Source organism: Typopeltis vanoorti, chromosome 13, assembly GCF_054136105.1.
Source record: "Typopeltis vanoorti isolate ZY-2024b chromosome 13, IOZ_Tvanoo_1.0, whole genome shotgun sequence".
Taxonomy (NCBI): domain Eukaryota; kingdom Metazoa; phylum Arthropoda; class Arachnida; order Uropygi; family Thelyphonidae; genus Typopeltis; species Typopeltis vanoorti.
In genome coordinates this window covers 91,659,380-91,686,024 of record NC_143561.1, presented here as the reverse complement: position 1 = coordinate 91,686,024, position 26,645 = coordinate 91,659,380, and the positions used below count along the sequence as shown (strand labels likewise).

The following is a 26,645-nucleotide window of genomic DNA, read 5'->3' as shown; positions in this document are numbered from 1 at the left end:
ATAGTGCATGGGATGTAGTTAAGAAGTGCATGCATGAAGCAATGGCTGACTGTATACCTAGAGTCCGAATAATAAATCAAGTAGGGGTTAAATGGATGAATAACACCATTAAGCTTGAGTTGCAAAAAAAGAAACAACTATGGAGAGAATTTAAAGAGAAGGGTGACCGGCAGGCACATGAACGATATAAAGCGCAGGCCAGAAGGGTGACGAGTGTGGTAAGAAAAGCAAAAAAGGATTACGAAAGAACCTTGGCCATGCAGGCTAAAGAGAATCCTAAACAGTTTTTTAGATATGTAGCAAGTAAAAGGAAAAATGTACATGGCAGATTGATTTTAAAGAATGCCGATGGTAGGGAGGTAACTGAATCAGTTGAGATAGTTGAGTTACTGAGTGAGCACTTTGCAAAAGTATATCATCCAGGTGGTGACATTGCAGAAACTAATAAACCAGTAGATTATACGGGAATTGTGGTTAATGAAGTGGAGGTGAGTAGTCTATTGCATAACCTCAATGTCAATACATCTGTGGGATTGGATGGTATACCAGCTCGTGCTGCACGAGAAGCAGCTAAAGAATTGTCAGTACCCTTGACCATTTTGTTTAATTTGAGTCTCGGGTCTGGGTTAGTCCCGAGCAGGTGGAAAGAGGGGAAAATAGTTCCACTGCATAAAGGTGGTTCCAAGACTGCTGTTGTAAATTACCGACCGATTAGCATATCAGGAATCATTGTCAAGGTCTTAGAGAAAATAGTCAAGAGGAAAATACAAGATTGGATAGAAGAAAATGGGATACTGTATCGGGGACAGCATGGTTTTGTGAAGGGTAGGTCATGCCTCAGTAACTTGCTCACGTATTATAACACAGTGACGGCTGAACTGGATAAGGGTAATGGGTTTACGGTGATTCTACTGGACCTTGCCAAGGCCTTTGACAGGATTCCACATGGAATTCTAATCAGTAAATTGCAGCATATGGGAATGGACATAGGGTTGGTGAGATGGATAGGAGGGTGGTTGACGGAGAGATATCAGAGAGTGGTTTACTCGGGAGTAGAGTCCACAAGACGGCCTGTGACTAGTGGTGTGCCACAAGGATCTGTTCTTGGACCACCGCTGTTTAATTTGTTCATAAATGATATAGGAAATGATCTGAGAGGAACAGTTCATTTGTTTGCGGATGATGCGAAGTTGGGTAGGGCAATAGTGAATGCAGATGACGTCAAAATTTTGCAGGATGATTTGGTCAGTTTAATGTGGCAAAATGTAAGGTTATGCATTTTGGGGTGAAAAGATTGGCGGCAGTTTACTGCATGGGTGGAACCCTGCTCCAGGAAATTGATGAGGCATGAGATTTAGGAGTGTTGATAGATAAGGAATTGAAATTTAGGGGACACATTGCAAAAGTGACCAAAACAGCTCATCAAATCACTTGGTTGCTGAAGAATACGTTGACAAGCAGAGACAAGCAGGTTATTGTTCCTCTCTATCGAGCCTTGATAAGACCCCATCTAGACTACTGTGCTCAGATTTGGTCACCTAGGTTTCTTCTTGATGGGGAGGAGGTGGAGAGGATCCAGAGGCGAGTGACCAAGATGATAGCAGGTCTGTGGAATGAACCGTATGAGAACAGGTTGAGGATTTGTGGGATGCAAAAATTGGTTGATAGGCGGAGGAGGGGAGATATGATTGAGACATTCAAATTACTGAAGGGTTTCTATAAAATTAATTCAGAAGATATTTTTGAGAACAGGGCTGGTTGTGGGAGGACTAGGGGACATCCATGGAAACTGGGCAAAAGTGTGGTTAGTAAAGGTGTTAGAGCTGGGTTCTTTACTTTTAGAGTAGTGAATGAGTGGAATGCGCTCCCTGAGTCTGTGGTGGATGCTGTGACAGTGAATGAGTTTAAGGCGAGGTATGATAGATACTGTATGAATGTCAAATAGTTGTGATGAATATGATTTGGGGCCTCCCTCGATGAGTCTAATGACTCCCTGGAGTTGCCCGTAATAATAGTAATAGTAATAATAGTAATAATAGCGCATGGGAAATGGTTTAACTTTGCTTTTCACATCCCTTTTAAGGGATGTGAAAAGCAAAGCAATATGAGAGTGCATACCAGAGTCAGAAGGATAAATCGGATAGGAGTTAAATGGACGAGTAGCATCATTAAGTACAAACTTCAAAAAGAGAAAATGTTCCGGAGGGAATGTAAGAAGAAGGCATACTGATAAGATATATAAAGCACAAGCAAGAAGAATGATAAGGCAAAAGCAGAGACCAAGGGAAATTCCAAAGGGTTCTTTAAATATATAGTAGTCAAAAGAAAGGATGATTATAGAAGAATAACTTTAATGAACGACTATGGCCGGAAGGGAACAGAGGTGGAAGAAATAGTTGAATTACTGAATGATCATTTTGCAAGCATGTATCATTCACGTGTAAATAATGCAGTGGCCGGCTGGTCAATATGAGAACAAAGGTAGATGAACTGTTAGGATATTCATAAATGACAATGAAAGACACGATTTCTCTTCAATAGAAAAAATTTCTGTTAAAGAGGAATCATGTCTCTGTGATAAGATCACTTCTCTCTCTCACTCACAGAAAGCAATATGAAGTGCTTAGGATATTCAGAAATCACAATGAAAATGCAACTATGGGATTGGATAAGATATTAGTCTATGTACTATGGGAAAGTGCAAGAGAAATGGCATGCTCCTAACCAGCAGTAGCATACAGTGGATATTCAATGGAATGTACTGCCCGACCACAGATCCGAGATCCCTAGTCTGGCAACATGCCAAGAAGAGTCAAGGGGAGAAAGAAATAAAGGATGTACAAATTGGTCACCAACATGTGAAATCATGTGCTTTATACATGAAATTTTCCAACTGTTATACAAGCAAAATAGTTACCACTTTAAAAACCACAATGTTCATAAAAAAGAAAATTTAATTTTCTGACGTGTAATAATAAACAACTCATCCCACAAGACAGATTGATTATCCTATTATCGGAATGGATTCTCCTTCTTCTGACATGCACAGAAGTGTCGAAGGGTCTCGCATCTGTGAGCATACAACACTGTGGCAATGCAACATCATAAAATAAAAATTAAATTTGTATTAAAAACCAAATAACAAAAAACCATTATATTAATACATCACTTCAATCCTTTGTTTCTAAGAGGTAAATGCTATGTAAATTCTGAAGAGGAGGACATAGTTTACTGTCTTTAACAATGTTTAACTCGACTTTGCATTCTTAGTTTCAAAAATGAAAGATATCTTCAACACTGTTTCCAATTGTTGAGAAGGATAAAAGGAAATGTTTTTTTTTAAAAAAAAAAATGCACTGTTCTTTAACAGGAAAACACAAAGAATAGCAAACTGCACGGCACTTCTCAGCTGCAGGTAATTTACTAAGTAGAACTAAGTTGCTGTTGAGAGCATGCATGTTTTAATTCACACTCAAATTTCAGTCAGCACATATGCACTGAATAATCTCCACTCACTTTTAGCAACAATTAAAAATGCAAGTCGATGCCTTGCAGTAGACTCTAGAGTAGGGTTTCCCCAAATTGTTTTCCACGGAAAGTGAATAAGTGTTCTGTGAAAAATTATCAAAATTAATATGAACCTGGAATGGTTTTAAATGCTGTGACAAGTTCAAACAGGTTTGAAAATCAGGCTCTCCTCATTTTGCATGTGGACTGTGCTATTAAGCCAGCACGATAGCCTTTACTCAGCCATCAGCGGTTGTCGACACCACTGAGCACGAGTGAAGTATGGAGGTATCTATTCTAGGAAATGTGCGGTCACAAGCAAGATCATTGCAATGCCTGTAGTGTGTGTGCTGTCACATTTTTGCAATGCGATACAACCTACTTCAGAGATAGCGTGCACTTAACTTTACACTGAATATGAGACTGATGCTACTCGACTCTAACCAAGGTGTTCAATTAAAATTTCAGGATTTGTGAAGTGTTCTGTCATAGGAAAAATTTGGGAAATGCTGCTCTAGGGAATCACATTAATCTCTCTTCATATAAGACTGCTCAATATGTGCTTCAATGGCAACACTTGACTTATCAGATTTTATGGTCATATTCTCAATGGCTTCATTTTTGTAACAGTTCATGACTATTTCAAATAAATAACCGCTCAAAAATTATTTCTTCATGAATTGAATTTCTTAGATGTGCATTACACATCCAGAATACATGTCTCCGAATATCTCTGAAACAGTAGTAGAAAATAATGAAGAGGGAAAGCAAACAGGAGTGCATATCAATACTTGAGGTAGAAAAAGCTATCAAAAGCCTAAAATGTGGAAAGGAGGCCAAAGTGGATGGCATTCTAGAACTGCAATTTCTAGTTGGATATCATCTACTCCAGATAAAGGTGAAGGATGGGGTTGGAAATTAAGTCAGAAGTCTCAATCTGTGGAAGGAGATCTCCACAAAGTAATATGGAGGTTCCTTCCAGTTATTTTGATCCTTGTTTATTATCTTCAGTGTAAATTTTTCTCTGAATTTTCTACTATATGATTATCATTTATAAAAAGAAGATCAAGATGTCTGCACTTCCCTACTTCCCTATAAATATCAATGAGCATTTATTATGTTTTCTGTTTAGCTTCTTTCTTTAAGCAATAGAATACCATAAAATGATGCTAGTTGGCAGTCAGTTCTGTACTGATGTAACTTGAATTACTCTTCCTCCTCCTCTCATATTTTGTTTTTCTTTCTGGATGCTAGAACCAACAAAATTTGATACTTTTATGTGTCAAAGCTGATTCATTAAAATTGATAAATCAGATTTACACTTCACTCAATATAAAACTCCCAAATGAAGATCACTAATATGCTCAAGGTAATATTTTTACTGAAAACACTAATATTAAATATAGTTGCTGCTCACTATAACAAACATCCAGGAATTGCTAGTATAGATATGGTGGACAATTTGCTGTAATGAAGTCTCTTTAGAATAGCTTGGAACTTTGGTTGGAAATCTTCAGTAGTTTGGTGCAGTGAATAAATTTCTTATAGTGGTTAGATATTTTTAAGAAACATGTGTACTAGTCATAATGTTATATATTTATGATGGTGGCAAGATTTTTCCTCCCATAAATTTGGGTTTTTCATCCTGCAAAACAGGCAAACTAGTCAGAAGAATACATGCAATTTAAAGACAAATAAAGAAATGCAGGCAGAATAAACCATCCATCCTATCATAAGCAGGTTTCTAAGATTCAAAGTTACTTGACTGTGATAGGCCACTGAACCTAACATGAATGGGAAGATGGGATGGATTTATGATAGTTATCACATGTAAAGAAAAATAGAATAACAGCAAGTTATCAGCAGAATGCACTATTAGAGTTTAAAGGATCAAAATGAATAAGTTCTGTAATTCAAAGCTAAACAGTATTCTTATAATGGTGTGTTGCTATAATGAGAATTATCTGTATAAAATCATAAAAATCAAGAATACAAGAATCAGGTTTAGTTCTATTCAACCTTGTGTAGGATAGAGCCAACTCTTTTTCAGGTATTTATTCCTGAGAATCTTGAGTGAGGTGAAGGAAGATTGTTTTTCTTCTTAAATTCACTATATCAAACCTTATGCTAAAATGAACTGCTTTTATGGTCCCTGGGTTTACAATAATGTATATTTGCTGCAACTTGCTAGTATAGAGTTGTGAGTGATTGGAATACCTTGCCTGAGAGTGTGGTGTCTGCAAGGAGTTTGAATGTGTTTAAGACACGGTATGATGAGATGTGTGCGAGATAAAAGGACCTCCTAGATGAGTCTTTGACTCCATGAGGTCTTGTTTAATAATAATAATAATAACTTCTTATTCCAATTTCAAACGTAAAAGCAAGCAACTGTGTTTATGTGTTTTATGCGCTTTGCAACTTTTGCAACGCTTTGCCTGAAGGAGTGTCCTAGGTTCGATTCCCATCGACGACATGAGGAGCTTAAAGATCTTTCTCAGTCATAGCCAAGTTAGTTGGTCTTGGGCGTGGACAGCAAGGTTTTCCCCCCAATTTATCTGAGATTTTTCATCCCGCAAGCAGGCAAACTGGCCCCATGTACACACAGGCTACAGTCATAGGATATAGTACTTAATCCCTCATTACGAGGGCTCAACCAGTCCTAAGTTGTGGTCAAGAAATGGGGGAACCTCACACAAATAAAATAAAATAAAAACTGCTATCAGTTCTCAACTTTTTTTTTTCTTTTTTACTTTTTTTTTAAAGCAGTGATGATCATATGTGGTAGAGCTGTTACTGTTTATTTATGTTGAGTACCAATATTTTTTATCCTCAATAATAATAGTTTTTTTTTCAGTACTTAAATGACAAATATTTTTTGTTGTTATATGTGATAATTTTAGTTTTTTGTTTTCATTACATGATGATTCTTTGTTTTTATGTGTATGTGTGGTAGTGGTGGATGCCTCAATATAGTATTTTTTTTTTAATTTTAATTAATTTTTCAATTTTTTTTTCATTAAAAAAATTTTTTAAGCAGCTCAGAGAATGTATAGTAGGGCCATTTATTTATATGAATGGCAATGCTTTTGTTCTCATGACAATTCTAGTTATTTTTTTTTTGTCCTCATTACACAAAGATTCCTTTTTTTTTGTAGGGAGGGGGGAGGAATCACAATATAAGCTTTTCTTACAAACATTCATTCTCAATAGGCCCTTTCCTTCAAAGTATTTTTGTAGATATTTTCACAGAAAAACAAGCTTAAAAATGAAAAAGAAAGAAAAATTAAAATTATCTACACACTCTCCTATTCTACCCATAATACTGCTTCTTCAATTTCCTCGCACCTTTCATTTGGATGTTTTTCCTTATCTTTCCTAGCCTATCTTTGGAAATCTGCACTCAGTTGTCTAACCCATTCTTTTTCTCTTAAGTTTCATCGTTCTTCTATTATTTGAATAGCTTCTTCTGACAACCATTTACAATCTTTCTTTCTTGTTACTTTATTTAGAGCCTTCTTGGCTGCTTCTATGACTGTATATTTTGTTTCTTCCCATAGTTCTTCTAATTCTCTTCCTGTCTTCTCCAAACTTTTTCTTTCCTACTTCTACTATTTGATACTGTCATTTTGTTTCTAATTAGCCCTTAATTTCAATTTAATTCAGGTATCAATAATTCATGATCTCTCCCACAATTCTGCACCAGGTAGCGTTTTTGCTGCTTGAATAGCACTCCTCCACATTCTGCTGGCAACAATATAACTATCTAATTTCTGTATTCTCCATTAGATGAAGTCCATGTGTACAATCTTCTTTTATGTTGTTGAAAGCAAGTGTTTGTAATAAAGCAACTATTCTCAACACAAAACTCCAACATAGTTTTGAGGGAAACTTGTGCCATAGTATCATAAATTATCTACATGTAAACACAAGAAGTATTATTTATTAAATATTATTATTATTATTCAGGTCTCCATGGAGTCAAAAAACTCATCGTGAGAGGCCATTTCTAGAAAACACAAAATCTATCATACCACTCCTTGAGCACATTGACCATTCGTGCTCTCACCACTCTATCAGGCAATGCATTCCACTGTTCAACCACCCTCCATGCAAAGAAACCACTCTTCACCCTCTTACTCACAGCTTCCTTTTGTAACTCCCAGGGATGGACCCTTGTCCTCTCTCCTCCCCCCCCCCATCCTACCAAGCAAAAGAACTCCCCAGTGTCAACCCTATATTACCTCGCAACAGTTTAAAAGTCTAAATCATATCACCTCTCCTACTTGAGGGTCCAAGAGGCAGCGTCAGTGAATAAGCTTCCCTAAACTTGTGCTCCAGCATTTTATCGGTATTGCATTTTTCATCGAAATTAATCATCAAACGGAAATCTAAACAGTGGGTACTAAGGACGGATTACTTCTGCACAATGTGTAAGTACTTATAGTGCATTAAATCAGCTAATAATATACTGGCAAATATTTCAGTTTGAAACTAACAAACTATCATCGGTGGCCTGAATAACATTTTTCACAAGGTAGAATGCAAACAATTGAATTATTCAAAATAGTACAAGCTGAGTGATGTTAAATCACTAATAGCACTATGCTTCACTGAAGAAAAGGTTAATCATAAAAGTGATTATAAAATAATTATATAATTTATATTATCATCAAAAAAAAATTTATTTATATTTATAATATCATGCTAAACAAATCATTAGATAGATGTAGTATTCAGTAGTTTCTTAGGACCTTCTATTTTTGTAAATATCACTACTGGCCTTTAAAAAAATAAATAAAAATTATGTGTTATTTGGATCAAACGTTCCCATATTTTTCATATTTTTGACAAGGATAGGCAGTCATTCCGATTCAAGTTAGGGCAGTGAAGTGAGGCCTCAGCACTCTCTTTGAATAGATGTTCAAATTGATACCAACATCTGTGTAGAAGGCGAGTTTTAGACTAGAGAATGTTGTGGTCTGCCTCTATTCTGTGTTGCACCAATCCAGACATTGGATTTTTTGTGAAGAATATAAGACTGATGTTCTCATATTCTTTTTTCTATTGAACATCCAGTTCATCCAAAGGAGGAAAGTTGGCAGTCACATGGAACTTTATATACACCAGGAAGAGACATAGTTGACAGTTTATCCTTAGACAATGGGAAATACATGGATAGTTTATTAATGGGAATATAAGTAGCTACTAAATCATATTTCCTCAGAATTCTTGAAATAGGCTCTGAAATGCTGCAGATGTATGGGATTGGAACTCGGTATGTTGATTGTTTGGTTGGGTTTGTAGGAATCAAGAAGACATCATGTAGTTCTTTCTGAGAAGCCATTTAGTTTCATATACTGTTTGAGAGTAGAGAGTTCTTCCTGTAACTGATGGGAAGTTGAACAATTAGTTCTAGCTCATTGAATACATTCTGGGCGATACATTCTGTATTATCCAGAAAATGTATTTTCTGTATTCTCTTCTTTGAATGCTACTCCATTTCTTCGAAGGTGTTCACGTCCAGATTAATATATCATGAAATCGTCAGTATCAAAGTGATCCATTTCTGTCCATCTCAGTTCGGTGATTAACATCTTAACTCATGTTCTTCTCATTTCTTTCTTCACAGAAAGAAATGAGAAGTTCCAATTTTCTTTGATGAATGCTTCCTATATTCCATGTTCCTATTTTATATAAATAAATCAGTAAAGCAGAGGCAGGTATCTTCTTCTGAGATTAACTCTATCAGAAGTTGAACTTCCAGAAGGCTTTGATTCCACTTCATCATTCTTGTTAACTTCATTGGAAGTTTCTTTTTGCTCTTCCCCAGTAGCCATTTCGGTGCTTTCTGACCTAGGTTTCCCATCTTCCAGCACTATATCACAATAACTTAAGCCTGTGTTCATAAGATTTTCTTGGCAAAATATATACAGAAGTGGTTTGCCATTGCCTTCCTCTGTGTTTGTTTAGCCTACTAGATAAGGCTAAACAAACTAAAAGTGATGAAGAAAAGTAAAATAGAAAAGATTTGGGAGGAGAGGGGGGGAGCAAGAAGGAAAGAAAGAAAAAAGAGTACGGACGATCTACAGATAATATAACAAATGCATACTGCATGAAATAAGGCATGGTCCAGCATCAAGTACCTTGGGTTTGCCACTGACGTTCTCACTAAAGTGAGCCCTTGATTATATAATCTTCTCAAAATCACAAACCTTATGTTCCATTATGATCTGTAGTAGATTACATTGACATATAAGGTTTCTAAATACTTGTCTACATTATCTTCATTCGCTGGAAAATTAACTTCACATATTAAGAACTTTTCTGATTTCAAAACTAAAATTTTTGATCTTCATACCCCCCCCCCCCCGGTAATGTGAAATAGTCTTGATATAGTATCTCTTTTCACAAACATTCCTTTGAATGATACCACTGTTGTTATTTTAGTGTCTTGGACAAATTATATCATCACATTGAAGACAAAGCTAGCATTTCGAAGACTGTCTCCTGATATTTCTGATATAACTAATATTTCTCCAAAACCTACAGTACAGTAAGGATACATTGATGATAAATTTGTGATATGGAAAAGTTCTCCGATTTAAAACACTTTGTCTTAAAATTATATATGATTCATCCCAGAATTCAGCTGATCTTAAAGGAAGAGAAAAACAATCAGATGGCCTTTCTAGATTTATTGATTCATCCATCAGCTTATAGTAGTTTGCAATTCTCATTTTTTTGTATATAAACAAATGTGATTGTTATATCTGTGCATCATCATCATCCCAATCAAAAAGTTGGAACCATTAAGATCTTACTACATCATGCTCATAGCTTATGTTCCACTAAAGACCTTCTATGCCAAGAATTGAATTATATCAAATTTGATTTTTTTTAAAAAAATGGTTTTAATGAATCCTTTATTGAGAAAACATTTAACAGCTTTTATTATTATTATTATGTGACACCTCCAAGGAGTCCAAAGACTCATCAAGGGAGGCACCTACCCTACAGCTCTGCATCTCCACAAACTACTAACAAACAGCAACTACGATCATCATCTATCGTCCACCAGCACTAGTATTTTCACAGACAATCAGAAACATCCATGCTCATGGTGAGATTCGAACTTGCAGCCTTTTTGGCTGGAGAGCATATAGCTAACCACTTGGCCAATAGGCCAGCAAAATTTTGACATCCCAAAGAAATCATTCAGATTCCACTTCTGTATATTAAAGGAATTTCTGAATTTACTGCTAAAGGTCACAGACCGCTCAACATTGTGATTTTCACTTTCCTTTCCAAACCTAAGAGACAAGCTTCTTCCATTTTTTACAATATCTACCAGATTCCTTCTCCTGTGGCTAGTCTTACTTTGGACTGTCTGGTAGATCTGCAGCCATCCATTTAGAGAAATATAAATCTTACATCCAGTATCATGAACCTGAGCAGTCTGATGTTGCTAAACTGCTACCTGGAACAAGCATAAGGTACTTTAGAGAGAAACCAATCTTTTACAGAAAAGTAGTTTCTTTATAGAACGGTTATACAAAGAGAGGCTGTAAAGCCTTTCAGCACTGCCTGAATTTAAACAGATTGGATGGCCTTTGGTTTTCTCCTTTATGGGAAATATTGCTATATCAATCTTCCATAAATTCTTAATTATTGTCTTATCATAATTGTTTTTATATATATATATATATATACACATTATTTATTAAATAGTATTATTATTATTATCTCATCTCATCTTCCTTTTTTCTTCTTTTACCTTGCGGTGTCGAGGGTTTATTAATCATCGGAATTAAACTATTCACAGGATAAGGTGGTCAGCCCTACACCCTGGTGTATCCTACGTCCGTAGTGGTGTTGAGTTCTCAATGCCAGTTTGCCTGCTTTGCAGGATGAAAATCCCCAGATAAACTGGGGAGAAAAACCCTACTGTCCACGCCCAAGACCAGCTAACTTGGCTATGGCTGAGGAAGATCCTTCAGCTCCTCACGTCACTGACGGGAATCGAACCTCAGACACTCCTTCCCCAGGCATATGGTTGCGAAGCGCACAGCCACTAGGCTAACCTTGCAGACTATTATCATTATTGATTTTATTTATTTATTTTTATTAGGAATTTGTGGACCATTTGCTGTCCTATTCATGATATGGCACATTTCAAAGTAATTCCATTATTTTCATTTTAATTGTGTTCATTGTCGACTGAAGATGCTTTAGATACTAAGTTGAAAATATTACAATTATTCCATGTAAGTATTAGTTTCCATCTTTAATGTCTACATATTAGAAGAGGAGGGACATGCTGCTAATATTATCAGATGACTTGAATCCAGTTAGTGTTAAGACCAATTACAATCATTGGTCTTAATCCAGTTAGTGTTAAGACCAATGATTGTAATACTAGTAACAGTTTTTCATGTGGTAGTGAGTTCGAAGTCATCTGCTGTGAGGTGGAATCTAGCAAGATCAAATATATAGTGGGGTGTTGTTACAGACCTGGTGGATCAATTGCTAGTGATGAAGAAATACATCAACAAATAAAGACGATGGGGTAAAGAGTAAAATGAAACTGAATTTATTAAGCTGTTGCAATGTAACTTTCTCAAACAGCATGTGAAAGAAGGAACTGGAGGTCAAAGAGTGTTAAATTTGATTATAGTGTCAGAGGATGTTTCACTTAGAGACGTAACTATTCTGCCTCCAGCTGATGACAATGGTCATGTGGTACTCACTTGGAAAGTGGCTAAGTTTATGATGTTCCATTCAGAAAGGGTTACATGCTAACCTACAAAACGCAAAAAAATTATGACTGACTGAGGAGTATACTGAGTTCAGCACAATGGTATCAGTTGTTGGATGGGAAGAATATCGACAGTGCATGAGAAGTATTTAAAATGTACTTAAATGATGCAATATCAGAATGTGTCCGGAGAGTTCAAAGAATAAATAGGGTAGGAGTGAAGTCGATGTGTAATCTTATAAAGCAAGAGATTTATAGGAAAAGTATGCTGTGGAAGGAATGCGTTGTGCATAAGGATGATGTCAGTTATGAAAATTATAAGCAGCAGGCCAGAATAGTCAAAACTGTTGTATGGAAAACTAAGTATGAGTATGAAAAGAAACTGGCTCTGCAAGCTAAAGATAACCACAAAGAATTCTATTGATTATGCTGCAAATAAAAGAAAGAATGAATATCGATAGAATTCTTTGGGGGGTTATTCAACATTCAGTGGAATAACTCTAGTGATGTGTGACTGGAATGGATTGCCATTGAATGTTGTGTGTGCAAGCAGTGTGAATGATTTCAAAAACAAGTTTGATAGCTGGTTATATAACATTATTGTGATACATAAATTCTATAACAACAAGCCATAAACTATGAAGAAACATAAAACTCTAGGCCTAAATCCTTGACAGGCATGATGATGATGATATTTTTAAGTGTACATTTTGTGCATTACTGTTTTTCAGATTATCTATACTATTTCTAAATATAGATATCTTCAAAATATATTATAAACATACCATTTTACGAGTCTTGTACTGCTGCTCCACTTCATTTCTTAGAGGTTTAACTATTTCATCAAATAGTGCATAAGATATATCTCTGTAACAGATAAAATGACCTGATCTAGCATATTATTAACAGCAAAGGTATTCAATTTTTCTATAACTGACATGCTGAAATAATGAGAGAATATATTTCATATTACAAAATAAGAGAAAATTTAATCTCTGTGGATGTTTTAAAATTCTTTAAATACAGCTGAACAGAGCTGTGCTGAAAATGAATCTCTCAATTTCATATTTACTATTATATAGCAATATGACTCAGTACAGCATGTTTCTGTAACAAATATATTGTGATAATAAAACGGTTATTTTTGACCATGAGAGCTATAGGAGAGAAAGACCACTATTTGGATTTTTTTGGTCAAATATATTTATTTTAAACTAAGTTATACCAACTAGTTTCGCCAACTGTGGCTGTTGGTTTCATCAGGGTTAAAATTATATAAATATAAGAACACTTAAATGCTAAAAAACTGTTTGCACGGAAACCAAAAATGGACCAAATACAATTGCATTTTTATAAAAGCAGAAGAATGTGTACATCACATGTATAGCACGTGTATAATCTACTAGTTATTATGTAGGAATGTTCTGTAGTTGGCAGAAAAATTTAATTCTGGCATGTTGAAGGGTCTAATGAGGGTCTTCCAGATCTCGAGCAGAATTTATCCTTGGTTTCTATTTAGGTTTTCTTCTGAATGGAGAACTGTTGTGGCTAGTTTTATCATTCGGGAGTGGAAATCCTCCTCTGAGTAGAGCATGGAGCTTTTATCCCATTCTATAACATGGTTAGTCCTAGCAAAATGAAAGGCTAACCCTGATCTGTCTTCTCTATTATTATTATTGACGTCTCCTATGTGTTCCTTTTTTCTGATTTCAAAACTTCTTGAAGTCTGGCCAATATAGTTTAAGCCGCATGAGCAGGGTATGTTGTAAACTCCAGCATATTTGAAAAAAGGATGATTATCTTTAGATCTTAAGAATTGGCGAATGGTCTGTGAAGGTTTAAAAGCTACTCGTATTCCATGTGACTTGAGGAGTTTAGCAATCTTATTAGAAACTGTCCCTGTAAACGGAATCACAGTAGTAGAATTGTAATGTATATCTTTTGGTTGTCTTTGTGGTGGGGGGGGGGAATCACAGAAAAGAATCTTGTGGATCAATTTCCTAGGATAACCATTCTTTGTAAGATTATTTGATATCAGGGATAGTTCATCTTGGAAGTCTTTATCATCAGTTGCAATGAGAAAGGCTCTATTTTTTAGCATGTGTACAATGCTAAGTTTCTGAGAAATATGGTGTGAAGAAGTGAAGTGTAAGTATCTACCTGTATTGGTAAGTTTGCAATAAACTATAAGGCTGATGTGTCCATTTATTTGTTTTTTAATTAAAATGTCCAGAAATGGTAACTGGTTATCTTTCTCCAGTTCTAGAGTGAATTTAATTTTGTGATGTAAAGAGTTGATCTTGCATAGGAAATCAAACAAATCCTTTTCCATATTTTTGCAAACAATAAAAATATCGTCAACATATCTCCACCAGACTGTGGGTTTAGAGTCCAGTTGAGATAAAATTTTATTTTCAAATCTCTTCATAAAGAGATCAGCACAAGGTGGTGAAAGAGGGCTTCCCATTGCAAGGCCTGCTAATTGCTGGTAAAAAGTTTTATTCCACAGGAAAAAGTTAAAATTTAAACAGTGATGGAACAAAGAAGTAATGTCTTGAGGGAAGAAGTTTCCTAAAATGTCGATCACTTCCTCTACTGGAATATTGGTAAATAATGATGTCACATCCAGTCTTGCCAGAAGATCTGTATTGGAGATTGAGATGTTGTTTAATTTCTCCACGAAATGTTATGAATTTCATATGTAAGTATCTGAATTGTGGATGTGTGCTTTGAGAAGACCTGCAAGGTGTTTAGATAATAAATATATAGGTGAATTAATACCATCAACGATGGGGCGTAACGGTATTCCATTTTTATGGACTTTTGGAGAGCCATATAGTCTTGGCATTAGTGGATGCATAGACTTCAATCTCTGTTTTAAATCAAGACGAGTTAAGCATATTTATTTTAAAACATCTTTGGCTCTTTTACGTGAGCGGATACATCATATCAGATGTGAATTATGCCAAATAGACTTTCAATGCTATCAGATTTACGAGGATATTTCCAGTACTTTAGACCAAAACTTATGGTCACTTTTAGATAGAATGATAAATAATAGCTATGACAAGGCCTTTTCTATCAGTAAACAAAGCCAAATCAAGAAATTCAATGTTCTTTGCGAAAAACATTTTCAGTCGAAACCTAGTTTGCTGGACAACACTGTTATATTTAATTGCTCCGATCATGTTCTATCAAAACCAGAAGCGAGTATACTTAAAATAGGCTTCAATTTTTCTATTACTCCTGATCTAATTCCTAAAGTGGACATTATATACAATATAGAAAAGGTCATTTCGTTGCTACCGGAACCCATAGCTAATGATCTCAGACTTAAAAGCAGTATCATTCTCTCTTCTTCAAGAGCTCCCCCACTAAAACATCACTCCTCTAGAGAGAAGCACTATGTTTAGGTTAAAGAAAGATAAAGAAATCATCATCTTAAAAGCCAATAAAGGCAACTGTACAGTGATCTTAAATACTAGTGATTACAAAGATAAGATCGCCAACTTACTATCTGATACATCTACTTACCATGTTTTAGATTCAGATCCTACTTTAAAAGAATCACAATGATACCAACGGTTTATTACGTAATATGGATACCTGGTCAGCAGATTTAAAATGGAGATTGAAGTCTAGGCATCCACTAACGCCGAGACTATATGGCTCTCCAAAAGTCCATAAAAATGGAATACCGTTACGCCCCATCGTTGATGGTATTAATTCACCTACATATTTATTATCTAAACACCTTGCAGGTTTTCTCAAAGCACACATCCGCAATTCGGATACTTACATATGAAATTCATAACATTTCGTGGAGAAATTAAACAACATCTCGATCTCCAATACAGATCTTCTGGCAAGACTGGATGTGACATCATTATTTACCAATATTCCAGTAGAGGAAGTGATCGACATTTTAGGAAACTTCTTCCCTCAAGACATTACTTCTTTGTTCCATCACTGTTTAAATTTTAACTTTTTCCTGTGGAATAAAACTTTTTACCAGCAATTATCAGGCCTTGTAATGGGAAGCCCTCTTTCACCACCTTGTGCTGATCTCTTTATGAAGAGATTTGAAAATAAAATTTTATCTCAACTGAACCCTAAACCCAAAGTTTGGTGGAGATAGGTTGACGATATTTTTATTGTTTGGAAAAATACGGAAAAGGATTTGTTCGATTTCCTAAGCAAGATCAACTCTTTACATCACAAAATTAAATTCACTCTACAACTGGAGAAAATTAACCAATTACCATTTCTGGACATTTTAATTAAAAAACAAATAAATGGACGTAATCAGCCTTACAGTTTATCGCAAACCTACCAATACAGGTAGATACTTACACTTCACTTCTTTACACCATATTTCTCAGAAACTTAGCATTGTACACATGCCAAAAAATAGAGCCTCTCTCATTACAACTGATGATAAAGACCTGAAGATGAACTATCCCAGATATCAAATAATCTTACAAAGAATGGTTATCCTAGGAAATTGATCCACAAGATTTTTTTCTGTAATCCCCCCCTCACACAAAGACGACCAAAAGATATACATTACCATTCTACTATTGTGATTCCATTTACAGGGACAGTTTCTAATAAGATTGCTAAACTCCTCAAGCCACATGGAATACGAGTAGCTTTTAAACCTTCACAGACCATTCGCCAATTCTTAAGATCTCCAAAAGATAGTCATCCTTTTTTCAATTATGTCGGAGTTTACAACATACCCTGCTCATGCAGCTTAAACTATATTGGCCAGACTTCAAGACGTTTTGAAATCAGAAAAAAAGAACACATAGGAGACGTCAATAATAATAGAGAAGACAAATCAGGGTTAGCCTTTCATTTTGCTAGGACTAACCATGTTATAGAATGGGATAAAAGCTCCATGCTCTACTCAGAGGAGGATTTCCACTCCCGAATGATAAAACAAGCCACAACAGTTCTCCGTTCAGAAGAAAACCTAAATAGAAACCAAGGATTAATTCTGCCCGAGATCTGGAAGACCCTCATTAGATTTTTCAACATGCCAGAATTAAATTTTGCTGCCAACTACAGAACGTTCCTACATAATAACTAGTGGACCATATATGTGCTATACCTGTGATGTATACGTTCTTCTGCTTTTATAAAAATGCAATTGTATTTAGTCCATTTATGGTCAGTGCAAACAATTTTTTAGCGTTTAAGTGTTCTTATATTTATATAATTTTAACCCTGATGAGGCCAACAGCCACGTTGGCGAAACTAGTTGGTATAACGTAGTTTAAAATAAATATATTTGACAAAAAAAACCCAAATAGTAGTCATTCTCTCCTAAATATATTGTGATGTATTTGTGATTGTGTTTCTGTAACACAGTAACAAATGCATCACAAACTAAGTTGACTGATTGAAAAGAACCGTTTTAAAATCCCATCAATGATGTGAGATCTTTCATAAAGGCTTCTCAACTAATATAAGTTAGCCAGTGTCTCATAACAGAGATGACAGAGTTCTTAGGTTCTTCCCCCCCCCCCCCCATTAAAGATATGAAACAACAATCTGAAGAATGAAACTAACAGATTTAATATACCAATTCCTCATCTTAGATTTCTTGGATCCAATTCCAACCAACTCCTCTATATTTAATGCTTATCATGCTCATCAAAGAATAGTGAGGAGTGATGAACATGAAAAGCTCATAGACTACCTTAAAGTAGATCCCCATCCTCTGCATGAAAATTTTAATATGTTCTGGTGAGCATATTATAAATGCTTCATGCAAAAAAGGAAATCAACATTTTATGCTCTTCCTTACAACTTGACTATTTTTGACAATTTTTCATCCTTACAATCCTATGCAGCAGTTTGCAAGGAAAGATCTCATTACTCCTAAGTACATTCTTGTACTTAGTAGTAGTGAGTAACCCATGTCTTCAGAGTTTATCATCATAAGTGATGCTCCATGATCCTGATATTACTTTAGTTATCAGTTTGGACACTACAGTGTTTCCTTCTTTCTCACCCTCCCCCACTCCTAAAGTGACAAACATCTCAGAAAAGCGGTGAAGATTTCTGTCAATGTCAGTATGATGATAATCTTCCATGTTGTCTTCACTGTTTGGGTGATATAATCTGAAGTTTCATTCCACATCCGCCATCACCAATGCACTTCCATCAACAATGAATTTCTATTTTCAACTATTGATAGAATTAGTATGTTTGTAAAGACTACTAAAACAAATATCTTTTAATTTCTTTTAACTGTTTTAATCCAAGAATGCTCCAAAGAACAGGGACAGAGATAATGAAATAAGAGGATGAAAATGTAATGCAGTAGGTGTAAAGCTGAATTACATATGGATATTAACCAGTAGTCATATGTGTTTGCCATGCTTAAAAGTGGAGGAACGACGGTAGCCAGTTTAACAGAACAATGCCTATCAATTTACAAATAGAAAACCCATAATACAGATACACACATGAACAACTATGAGAAACTGAATGAAGTGGTACAAGAGAAGGATCTATTAACTGGAACACCTTTTTCTGAATAGCATCAAACATCTTTATTGAATTTTTTGGTTTATTATCCTTAATCCATAACGCCAATTTATTTAAATCAATCTGCAAAATCATCTTTATTGATTATTGCACTCCCTTTGCATCATCAGCAAACAATTCTAAATCTTTCTCTATATCATTAATATACAAATTAAAGGGCAATAGCCCTAGTACAGAATCTGAGGTGCTCTACTAATTACCCTCATTCTCCTAGATTCCACTCCATCATATACTACTCTCTGGTGTCTGTCTGTCTGTCATCCCCACACCATCAATGCTAACAGCTTCATATACATTCCTTTACTCCAACTTTTGCAGTTTTGCATTCGGTATTCTGTCAAATACTTTTAAAAAGTTCAGTAGTATCATGATGTAGACATTTCCCTTATCTAATTCTGCTGCCACTCTATTATAAAACATCAGTAAATTACTAAGGCAGGACCTACCTTTTACAATCATGCTGTCCGCCATAGAGAGTATTGTATTGTATTCTCATCCACTCACTGCTGGATTTTATCTTTAATCAACTTTTCCAATACTTTAACCACCAAACTTGATATTAAATGATTTGTAATATGCTACTTCTGTTTTGGAGCCACCTTGATTAAATGAAACTATCTTAGCTTCTTTCCACTCACTTGAAACCTTGCCAGAGCTAAGACTTAGATTGAACAATTTCAGCAATCGTACTGCCAATTCTCTTATACATTCACGTTGCACATAGGCTGACATGCAATCCAGTCCCACTGCTGTTTTCACATTGATATTTTTCAATATACTGAGCATCTCCAATTTTTCTACCTCAATTTCAATATCAAACTATGTCATATCAGCAACCGAAAAATCTCCAACCTTTGCAAAGTGATCACTCAGCAACTTAACTATTTCTTTTGCTTCTGTCAAAACACCATTAATTAAAGTCAACCTTCTATGGTCATTCTTCCTCTTACTTGCTACATAATGATAACACTCTTTTGGATTTACTTTGGCTTGCTTAGCTAAAATGAAATATTATCATTATTAACACCAGACCTCCATGAAGTCTAAAGACTCACTGCAGGACGCAAACATTATTACACACAAAGTCCATCAAACCATACTTTAAACTCATTCAGTGTATCTGCATTAACCAAAATGTCAGGCAAAGCATTCCAACCACTCTCCAACAAAGAACCTACGCCTTATGCTCCTGCACACACACTCTCCTTATATGACTTCCAGGTATGTTCTCTTGTTCCACCCCCTTCCTTCACTCTATAAAAAATGTCTTCCACATTAATCTGGTAACAACCCTTTACCAACTTAAATATTATTATTTAAATTTAAATTTTATTATTACCCAAGATTCTAGGAGGTTCTCATGTCATACACACAGCTCATCATACCGTGTTTTAAACACACTCAAATTCTCTGCAGACACCACACTCTCAGGCAAAGCATTCGAATCATTCATAACCCTGCATGAAAAAAACCTGCATCTCACACCCTCTTTATACAGTTTCCAGGGATGACCTCTGGTTCTCTCCTGATCTCCCACTATTCTCTGTAAAACTTCTCCAGCATTCATCCTATAACAACCCCTTACCAACTTGCAGGCCTCTATCATATCTCCCCCTCTCCTTCCTGTCCACCAGACTCTGCAAGTTGCATCTTCTCAATCTTTCCTCATACTCGACATTCCAGAGATTAGAAACTACCTTAGTGAGTCGCCTCTGGATCCTTTCCAACATCTCTACGCACTTCTGAAAACCAGGTGACCAAATCTGAGCACAATACTCCATGTGTGGCCTAATCAAAGCCTTATACAATGGAACAAGAATCTCCCTACTTCTACAAGTCAGTGTCCTTCGCATCATTCCCAGAAGCCTTTGTGTTGTCTTCACAAGTTTGGCTATGTATCCCCTAAATTTCAGATTCATATCCACTATCATCCCCCCCCCCCAGATCTCTTATTTCCTCCACCTTCAACAATATTCTGTATCCCATTTTTGCTTTCCAAATTTTAAAACCTTACATTTTGCAACATTGAACTCACATCCCCATTCCGTGCCCAATCACTCAATTTATTCGTGTCTTCTTGTAAGGTCACAACTTTGGTTCGTCCCAACTTCGCATCATCTGCAAACAACTGAATATCTCCATCCATATCTTCTCCAATATGATTAATATACAAGTTAAAGCAATGGCCCTAAAATAGACCCTTGAGGCACACCACTAGTAACGTTCCTTTTCCTGGATATCGCTCCCCCATACACAACTTGTTGATACCTATCAGATAGCCAGTCTCCAATCCAATGCAACAATCTAATATCCAAACCCATCCATTCTAGTTTGACTATTTGACTATCAAAAGCCTTTGCAAAATCTAAGTATATTACTGTGTATCCTTCTCCTCTGTCCATGGAAGCAGTCACCTTATTGTAATAAGTAAGTAGATTATGACCTCCCTTGAGCAAACCCATGCTGTAGATCAAAGATAATACTATTGTTGTCAACCCAATTCTGGATCCTAGTTCTCACAAGCTTCTCCAACAACTTAACTACAACACCTGACACACAGACAGGCCTGTAGTTTGATGCTTGAGTTCTATCACCTCCTTTATGAAGTGGCATAATCTTGCCCTCCTTCCACTCCTTAGGAACTTCACTGAGTGCAAGACTCATATTAAAAAAATATGTCAAGGAAGGTGTCAACTCCCTGGCACATTCCTTCAGAATACATGGTGATATATTATCAAGTCCCACAGCCTTATTAACATCTAGTTTGCTCAACTCTCCATACACCTCTTGCACACTTACAGTCAGTCTCTCCTCCCCCATCATCAACTGCTCTCAATCTCTCCATGAAGTACATTCACAAGATTGAAAGACCTTTATGAACTGCTCATTAAGTATCTCCACCACACCATCTGCAACAGCTGTCTTTATAGCATTTTCTCCAATCAATGTCATCCTTCCATAATCATTTTTTCTTTTGCTGGCTACATATCGAAAGAACTCCTTAGGATTCTTTTTGGCTTCATTAGCTAACTGCTGTTCATACCTCTCTTTAGCTACCCTCACCAATCAAGTCACCTGCCTTGCCTGGTCTTTGTAGTCCTCATGGAATTGCTTATTTCCACTTCTCTTATGCTGCCTCCATAATGCCCTTTTTCTCTGTATCACATGCTTAATCTCTTTATTCATCCATTTCACACCTACCTTATTTAACCTTTTCACCCTTGGAATACATTTAAACATTGCATCTACTAGATAGTTTTTGAAATCCCCCCAAGCTGCATTGATCTCTTTTCCAGCTAACTCCTCATTCCATGCTACACCTGCAAGCTGTATCCTGAGCTCTTCATAATCATCCCCCCCGCCTTGTAGTTACACATATATCCTTTTCTTACAAAGGTCCTCACACTGCTGGCAACCACCCTCTCAATCATATCCCTTCTCTTCCTCCTATTCACAAGGCTTTGCAAGTTTCATTCTCTCCATCTGTCCTTATATCACATATTATGACATTAGTCAGTCTTCTCAGGATCATTTCCAACATATCATCATCAAAATCAGGAGAACAAATCTGTGCACAATAATCCATATGAGGCCTGATCAAGGCCTTACACAATGGAACCAGAACCTCTTTATTTCTACAAGTTAAGGTCCTCTGCATCGTTGCTATAATCTGATGTGATGTATTCACAACTTCTGCAATGTGATCTCTTATCTCCTCACCTTCCTCTAAAATTTCCCCACCAAGTGTAGACTTTTCATTCCATACAATATCACTTATCGTATCCCATATAAGTGCTGCCAATTCATATGATCTATTAAGTCTGCTTGATTCCTCATCACTCTCCCCAGTTTTGCATCATCTGCAAACAATTGTATAGCACCAGTTAAACCTATCCCAACATTATTATTATATACAAATTAAATAACAATGGCTCTAAAATTGCTCCTTGCAGCACACCACAAGTAACTTTCCTCTTATGAGATAGTGCTTGCCCCATACACAACTTGCTGATAGCTATTCAATAGCTTTCACCTATCCAACTCACTGGTCTATCATCAATCCCATCTTGCTTCAGTTTAGTGACCAACTTGTTGTGTGTCAATTTATCAAAAGCGTTTGCAAAATCTAAGTATACCATTGTATATGCATCTCCTTGTCCAATACATTTGTAACTTAGATTGAAAGCCAAATGGCTATTTTTCTGGCAACCTTAATAATAATGAAGGGGATACAAATCCCTTGATGTTTAACTGCCAGTAAGCGAAACTCTAAGAACTAGGACTAAGATCTATGAGTTTCATACCGAAAAACTATCGGCAAATCCAAATGTAAGTAACCACTTAGTAGTACAACACCAAGGGAACTCGAATCAAAAGTGGAGCAAGCTCCCTCACTATCCTTGATATTTTCTCATAATGTAAAAACACAGCCCCTAGGGGATGTAATACTGTAATTACATTATGAGGAGATGTCACTACCCAGACTGGTTTCAACCTTTTTTGAAGTCTCATCAGTGAGTAGGCAGACCTAGAAGATAACAAGGTTTAAGTGAAAAGAACTTACATACCTTCACTATACGAATGCCATAAAGGTGTGCCTGTATATGGCATTTGTACAGTGAAGGTATGTAAGTTCTTTTCACTTAAACCTTGTTATCTTCTAGGTCTGCCTACTCACTGATGAGACTTCAAAAAAGGTTGAAACCAGTCTGGGTAGTGACATCTCCTCATAATGTAATTACAGTATTACATCCCCTAGGGGCTGTGTTTTTACATTATGAGAAAATATCAAGGATAGTGAGGGAGCTTGCTCCACTTTTGATTCGAGTTCCCTTGGTGTTGTACTACTAAGTGGTTACTTACATTTGGATTTGCCGATAGTTTTTCGGTATGAAACTCATAGATCTTAGTCCTAGTTCTTAGAGTTTCGCTTACTGGCAGTTAAACATCAAGGGATTTGTATCCCCTTCATTATTAACATTTGTAACTTTTTTATAGTACATAAGCAAGTTTGTAAAACACATCATCATCATCATCAAATTCCTGCATGTACCCTCAAGGGGTGTACAGGATATGATAGTACTACATGAAAAAAATTACATCATTACTAACTTCCTATCTACAATGTTCCTCCAAATCAGTTTGTTACCTTGTCAAGACTCCAACATTATCAGATCTTATATTTCTTTCGTCTAAGGCACTTTCTATCGTATCAATACACCTATATCTCGGTCTTCCTCTGGGTCGTTTTGCTGCCAACCTGGCAGAGAACACTTGCTTTGCTAATCCTTCTTCGCCCATTCTGTTTAAGTGACCATATCACCTAAGATTAGCTCTGCTAACGCATTCCTGGATGCTGACAATGTCAAGTTCTTTCCTAATATCCTTTTTTAATATGATATTGCCATTGATGCCAACTGTTCATGCCTATAATCTTTCTCAGCACTCTCATATCTGTAGTCGCTAGTCTTTGGTCAAGTGTTTTACTTCTGACCCAGCTCTCAGATCCATAAGTTAAAACTGGTTTGAACACTGTCTTGTATACAGCTAACTTTTGTAAAACACGGCTGTTAAATTCTGAATGAGAAGAATTGTACAATTATAGTATCTCATTCAGAGTTTAACATGATCTGCCATTCCTAAAGCAAATTCCTGTTAATCAGAACTAAACAGTAAAATTTTGTCAAATATTGTACTCCACTTAATTGTAAAATAAATTGTAAGATATAAGTAACAACTTTGAACTGTAAGCAGTACTGTTCACAAAAAAGAATGATTCTTAGTAATTTATATGTATGCTGTAAACTAGGCATGGGACCTTGGAACTTAATCCCCTTATTTAGAGTGCCTGTCTGGGGCAAGACACGAGATTCCGAGTATGAGTAATGCACGCAAAAAGAAGTATCATCTGCTAGAGTCCTATTTGGCGCTGCTTGTCATGTGGCAAGGACGATAGTAGGCAGTGAATTTGGCACTAGTTGTCAAAGAGACATGTGCTGTTCACGAAAAGAGAAGAACCAATGGGAGAAGAAGGCACGAGATACAAAACGGAATAGCAGAGTCAAAAACGCCCTCTTATCTCTTGGTTCTTACCTCTTATCTCGTAGCTCTGAGCTTTGGCTCTTGCACCAACTCATGCTCCTGTGTTCCAGTATGTAGATGCCGAAAGTCGCTGAGACCTCTAAGGTAGTAAACCTATGGAATGATGTCGTGTAGTCAGAAAGTATGCACTCCTGTGATAGCCGAGCCAAGCCAGATTAGGAACCTCATGGCCATGCTGTATGTTACTGACGAAGACTCAACGTCCACCTGTGGTATGCGACACGATCTCCCAATAAAAGGGTCTATGGAACAGGAAAGAAGAACCCCCATTCCAGATATCGAGCTGAGAAGGAAAGTATGACTTCAGTCCCACTAAGAAATTCTTTGTTTTCACATTTTGGATTCATAAAGAAGGGACGTGTGTAGTCATAATAAGTGTTCCTGTCGAACGAATGCGAGAGTTTAATATTTGTTCCAAGGAAATGTGGCTTAGTAATTTCTTTGTTCCTCGAGAACAGATTATGATATCTTAATTAGTTCCTTGAGAACGTGTGTTTAGTTAATGTAAACTCATAGAAATGTGTGTATTGAGATAATGTAAGTTCCTTGAGAACGTGTAGGAAGTTTGATAAGATTTATTTAGAGTAACGAAATTTAGAGAAAAGGACTTCAGGAATTTTATAGGGAAGGAGCTGAGATTAATTTGTATGATCGAGTTGAATAATATTTTGTATGTATATGAGTTTATGTTTGATCTCAGTTGACAAAATTGTATGTTCTACTGATGTGAGCTAAGGTGTAATCCTCAGATATTCTGCTAAGTAGCCAGATAAGCTAATGAAGTGTGAGTTGTGTTGTTCTAGAAGAGAGAGTTTAACCTTGATATTTAAATGGGAGTTAAGATCTTAAAGTGTGTGTAATTTCTATGTTTTTAGTATAATAAATGTTGTGTGTTAATTTGAAGTATGTGCTTGCCTAACTTAATTTCATCTTTACCACTCATAAAATTTCGGATCTAAGCGGGAACCCAATTTATTAGTATAAGACCACGACTGTAATGTGTCTAAGGATAGAAATAAATATATAGTAAGTCTTTAAAATAATAGTGGTATTGTGTTCCCTGATCATTGATTCCTGGATATTACGCTTTCGATTATCTAGACGTAGGATGGCGCAGTTCAAATAAATTTTCTCTGTGTCGAAATAGGAATCAATTATCAGAAGAATAGAAGGGCTGGTTCATCCATAAGAATACCACCTCCTATTATTCGCACTAGAAATATAATATCACTATACTAAGTAGGCCAAAGGTGTGTACTAAGACTGCATGATAGAGTAAGTAGACGCAGAAAAAAACAATTGAGTGTATAAAAAGAAGGTATATATATATATATGAAAGGAAAGAACGAAAGAGAAACAAAAGATAAAAGAAATATTAACACCCCTCCCTTAGGATATAACAATGGCGCAGTGGACAGGATGTGTTTCTCGATAATTAGGTGATTAATTAAGATTGAGAATAGTATAATCATCTATAATATTGATTCTGCACAAAAAAAAAAAGGATTGTTACTGAAATTTTTCTTAGCAATAAAAGAAAGTGAATCACAGTGAGTAGGTTATGAGTTAAGCCAGGCAAGGAGATTGTGTATAAAATTGAATTAGCATTGAAATTTGTGTATTTGTATTAGTGTATCTGATTAACCACAATGGCTTTAACTTCAAGCACGGAAACAGAAGATCACGAGTTCTTCTGTACCATAAACCCCCAGCAAATCTT

At 36.1% G+C, this 26,645-nt stretch overlaps 1 protein-coding gene across 4 annotated transcripts in view; it reads right to left on the bottom strand.

Moving 5' to 3' along the window:
- The window catches only part of LOC150100364 (nostrin-like), a 398,805-nt gene that overhangs the window by 250,863 nt on the left and 121,297 nt on the right, over window positions 1-26,645 (bottom strand). For all 4 annotated transcript variants that reach the window (XM_090402920.1, XM_090402918.1, XM_090402919.1 and 1 more), the window contains exon 5: window positions 13,048-13,129. In XM_090402920.1, coding sequence (XP_090259046.1) covers window positions 13,048-13,129 — 82 coding nt within the window. The remainder of the gene's footprint in view (window positions 1-13,047; window positions 13,130-26,645) is intronic.